This window comes from Macrobrachium nipponense, chromosome 2, assembly GCF_015104395.2.
Source record: "Macrobrachium nipponense isolate FS-2020 chromosome 2, ASM1510439v2, whole genome shotgun sequence".
Classification (NCBI taxonomy): Eukaryota; Metazoa; Arthropoda; class Malacostraca; order Decapoda; family Palaemonidae; genus Macrobrachium; species Macrobrachium nipponense.
Window position 1 is genome coordinate 128,472,799 of NC_087201.1, and position 5,000 is coordinate 128,477,798.

The 5,000-nt window shown below is 36.4% G+C and overlaps 2 protein-coding genes across 5 annotated transcripts in view; one reads left to right on the plus strand and one right to left on the minus strand.

Annotated features, from left to right (window-relative positions):
* The window catches only part of LOC135220980 (elastin-like), a 2,962-nt gene extending 461 nt beyond the window's left edge, over positions 1-2,501 (minus strand). Inside the window, exons 1-2 of the mRNA XM_064258674.1 lie at positions 2,428-2,501; positions 1-932 (exon numbers count right to left, since the gene is read on the minus strand). The exon at positions 1-932 is cut by the window's left edge and continues 461 nt beyond it. Coding sequence (XP_064114744.1) covers positions 201-932; positions 2,428-2,481 — 786 coding nt within the window. The 5' untranslated portion in view covers positions 2,482-2,501 and the 3' untranslated portion in view covers positions 1-200. The remainder of the gene's footprint in view (positions 933-2,427) is intronic.
* The window catches only part of LOC135220981 (uncharacterized), a 452,378-nt gene that overhangs the window by 436,540 nt on the left and 10,838 nt on the right, over positions 1-5,000 (plus strand). The window lies entirely within an intron of this gene.

Sequence of the window (5,000 nt, forward strand, 5' to 3'; positions counted from 1 at the left end):
ATATATATATTATATATATATGTATATACATATAATTTCCTGTGGATGTAGTTGTGTAAATACCCATCTACAGGCAACTAGCACAAGAACAAGTTAGTGAATTTCGATACGCATCTACCACAATATTTTCTCTTGCCTATTGCGGTAGATGGGTCAAAGGAATAGAATCATGAGAAAATCATGGAGTTAGCCATAGGTCCTTATCGACCATAGGAGGGTCCAGCCGAATGTTGTGGTGGTTTGCACACGTGTTGTTCGAGACATCTGTCATAACAGCATTTGTCGACTCCGGCACATTTGCTGTCATTCGAACAAGGTTCTGGTGGTCCGAAGTTCCTCACAGGAGGGCATTGAGGTCTTACAGGAGGGCATACCCCGGGCTTCACAAATGGCAGCGTTGGAAGTTCATTATTACCTTCGCAACAGTAAGCTTGATTTTCGGGGGTTTTGCACCAATATCGACAGGTCGCCGAGGAGCCAACTGCTCCTGGTCCTAAGCCTATCCCACCATGTCCTGGTAGTATCCCGCCACCAGCGATTCCATGTCCCGGGTCTATCCCATGGCCTGGGCTTATAGCTTCTAGAATTCCTCCATTTACTGGGCCGATGCCTCCAGAAATTCCTTCATGACCTACAGGAACTGGATGTATACCTCCAGAAACTCCGCCATGACCTATTCCTGAGAGACCAGGTTTCAAGCCCACACCTGGAGCTATACCACCACCTGGGACTATACCACCACCTGCGACTATACCGCCACCAATGCCATGCTCACCTAAAGCGGGTTTGACTGGTCTAGCAGGAGCGCCATACCCTCTCTTGAACCTGAGGTTGAGATCCTCATCCAGACTTCTTGTCAGACGAGACGGCTCTTCATTTGGCTTTGCTAGCGCAGAAATTGCCAGGAAGAAGATGAACAGCACCTGTACTTCCTGTAAAGAAATGGATAGTCATGAACAAATAAAAACAAAAAAAATCGTTCGTTAATGTATAAATCATTGTTATCGTCAAAATGTCCTGTATTCTCGGAACATCAGAGAATAATTCGGTCATATGGTAGTCTGTAAAAATGTAACTACATATACCTATGTATGCAATCATTTATTGATACTGTATAAGCACAAGGATTCCAATAAAAAATGAGGACAACATCTTTGAACCCACTGCATATTGTAATATTTTTATAATTATTTTCATGCACAACACTAGTACACGTGGGATTCTAGTAGTACCATGAGTTACTCAACTGCTTGCTTCTGAATTAGTTAGAATAAAAATTAATGCTAATCTTGTCGTTCTCTGAAAAGTTTTGAAATTAAGAAAAAAAAACGGACGGGGTCAAAAATCTCAGAAGCTATTAAACTAACATGATGTAGCTAATTATAAAAGAAATAGTTACAACAACGAAATTCATACAGGCAAAATAAAGTTAATATAATTTAGAAGTAAATAATTGTCTATAATGCCTGATAATAATGTTACTTATCAAAGATCTTGAGTCATCGATTTATGAAATACAGATTTATTTATTTATATCAATGATAAGTCCATCCATTTAAACATTTAATGAATACAATACAAAAGTTAGAAAGTAGTCAAAGTCTCGTAAAAAAATTGTCAGCATTTTAAAAGCGCCACTAAAATGAAAAAAGTTTTTTTGGGAGTGGGGGTTGCTGGAGGAGCTCTTCAAGAGCTTTATAAATAAGATTAATATAATCCTCATTCCAGATCTCTATGGTGAAATAACTTCTCGAAAAAATGCCTCGTAATCAAGGGATCTAGTCATTCATCATCAATTCAATTGGATTGAGCAGTCACCAAGATTCTGTCCTTCTTGTGCGGGCAAATTATGGAAATGGCAACGATAATCATTCGTTTCCTCGGAATGCTGCCACAAAGCTAATAGTTTCATTGGAAATCTTGATTACTTGTTATTTTCTACTATTTAAACTTCTCCATTTACACGACAAAGTTTCATTGCTTTGCATAAGAAAAATATAAACACTCTTTACCAGGTAATAAATACATACCAGCGCTACATATATTATTGGTCTTATGGAAAAAGGTGATTTCGTAGGACGAAATAAGGAGAGATACGCATGTTTCGGAACCCGTTTTTATGCGAAACATCGACTTTAGATGCATATATTTTTTAAATACTACGCTGAAGAATTATTACTCTGTTCTCTATTCCGCGAATGGTAGTAATAAGTGTAATTATAATAATAAAGTGTAAGGGTGAGATAATGAAATGTCAGATGATTATCTGAATTTTGCAGAATTTTTTAAGTAACTGAATTAAAAAAAGTCGTAATCTGTCAAGTGTAACATAGCATATAGTTAATATGAATGAGTGAAAGCTGAATAAAAATGTCTGCATTACTTAGGAAATATGAACTATGTAATTAATTATCACATTAGACTAACCTTCATGGTGGCTTGTGAAAAAGGCGACCTCGGTGAATGAGTTGCTAGTGGCATGCTTTCTGAAATGCCGCCTCTTATATACGTTTACGAGAGCTCCATACGTCACTTTTTTTCTTATGTCCCTTGCTCCTCCCTTGCCCTTATCGCCTGATTTTGTTTCGTTGGATAAAACTAGCCTCGTACCAGATAATTCAGTAGTTGCTAAAACTTTATTTTCTCATCGTTTATATTACTTTTTTCAGCTAAAGTATATCTGCTTGTGCACATACCGAATATCAAAGCTTCTTTTATCCTTCCCATTTTCTGTCACTGACATTCATCGTCAGTCTGAATAAAGTAAGTGTTCAGGGACATCTAGAAAGTTCAAGAGGTAGACATTTCGAATAAAATCAATTTAATTGTTACTTATTTGAAAATTGATGGTAATTCATTTGTCATAGTCTCTACTACTCTTATTGTTGTCAATAATATTATTATCATCTCGTATTAATTTACAGTCAATTCGTATCTAGGATCCAAAGGCTGGACACATTATCCCACGAATCTTTGAAAATATTTAGATTACTCGTTCTAATCTTTCAAAATGACAAAAAAAGGCTAATTATAAGTTTGTTCGTTTTACGAGTCATAAGGAAGTAATTGATTAAAAAAGCGACAAAAGCAATCAAATTTCTCTCTCTCTCTCTCTCTCTCTCTCTCTCTCTCTCTCTCTCGCTTCTCTCTCTCTCTCTCTCTCTCTCTCTCTCTCTCTCTCTCAGTTTCGAAGAAGAGGGTTGTCAGCACATTTAGATAACTTGCTGCAGACCTTTCATATGTGAATATGCGTATATGGATAAACACATAGACACACGCTCACACATATATGTGTATATATATATATATATATATATATATATATATATATATATATATATATATATATATCTCGTTTTTGGGATGTGGTAAGGAACACCATCACACTCTTACCTATTCAAAAGGCGACCCACTACACTCTACTAACTGCTAGTACGAAATGCGTTGTTGTAATCATCCGTAATACTTATGCTTTTCAGGAAAGATAGCCACAGATGTTTCTTTTCATTGTGGTACTAAACTCTGGTATTTCACATGTGAGCTGTGGTCATTAAGCAGCGAGTCATGGAGACCATACCTACATATGATTGTAGAGCTTAGAAAACCGGGAGGATGTGCCCTCTCTGGAGGGCGATATGATTTGTACATACGTACATACATACATAATTTCTACTCAATATATACATATGCATACTATATGTATATATACATAAATGTGTGTGTGTACTACGTGTGCATGTATAAAACTTATGCGCCATTTTCTCTTTGTGACAATATGTCGTCCTTAGGATTTCGACATGGGATTGACAACCCGTTGTCTTTCTGTAACTCTTAACCCCCACCCACAGCGATATTCTTAACTATCAAAAACGAAATTTACAGAATGCGTCATACAACAATGAAGGCAAGATAACTTTTAAATCCATGCAATGATATCAATTCGCTGTCTGTAAGGAACCAACACGCAGCTCCTTTCACTAGTGAACCAAGTATCCCAATCAATGAACCATATTATTTATATATATATATATATATATATATATATATATATATATATATATATATATTATATACATATTATGTATAACAACACCATCGGTTTTTCACTCAGTAAAATCAGGTTGGGTCCAGCAAATACCAAGGAAGGGTAGCCACTAATGGCACCTAATCCTTGGTGCCAAGTTTACTTTGTTTACTTACAGTGTTGAAATTTATTCTTCTCATCAGTTCAGCATGCCACCTGCATGTTTATATTCAAACAACTGCAGTCCAATGATCCCCTATTAACCCGTGGCATTCTTACAGTAACTTTCTATATTCTAATAGGTATAGAGATGTAACGAAGATGAGTTGCTAAATCTGATAAAAAGTTTTTTGATGGAAGTCATGAATATGTCAGAGTTTGTAGGAGAGAGTGAGAGTCTGAGGCAAGGATGGGTTATGTCTTTATGGCTGCGTGTTATCTTTATGGATGGAGTGATGCAAGAAGTCAGAGAAAAGAAAGAAGCCGTAAATAAAACTTTGTTGTATAAGAGGATAATCACGAATGGCATATGAAACTGGGGATATTTACAGACGATACATTAGTAACTGGGGATAGTGAAGAGAAACTGCAACAAAAGAAAATTTAAATACAACTGTAAATTATGTAGTCGATTGTAAATGTGAACGAGAAGGGTTATGGCTGTGAATAATTACCATTAAGATGGAGCAATGGATATGAATAAGGTTAGTCAAAGAATGGAAGCCATGGATTCGTATAGGAATTTGGGAATAAACATAGTACAATGTGAGCAAAAGAATGAGATGAAGCATGTAGCACCCTTGGAGGCCAGGATTAAAATATACGAAGGGATTGTTAAGCATATTCTCCTATATAAAAGGAAGTTGGGGATGTCGAATGGAAATGAAAGGAAAGAGTGGGTGATGTACAGTTGAATTGCCTATACATGTGATGGAAAATGGAATTAGACGATCCGTATAGGGTCGTTTGATTAGAA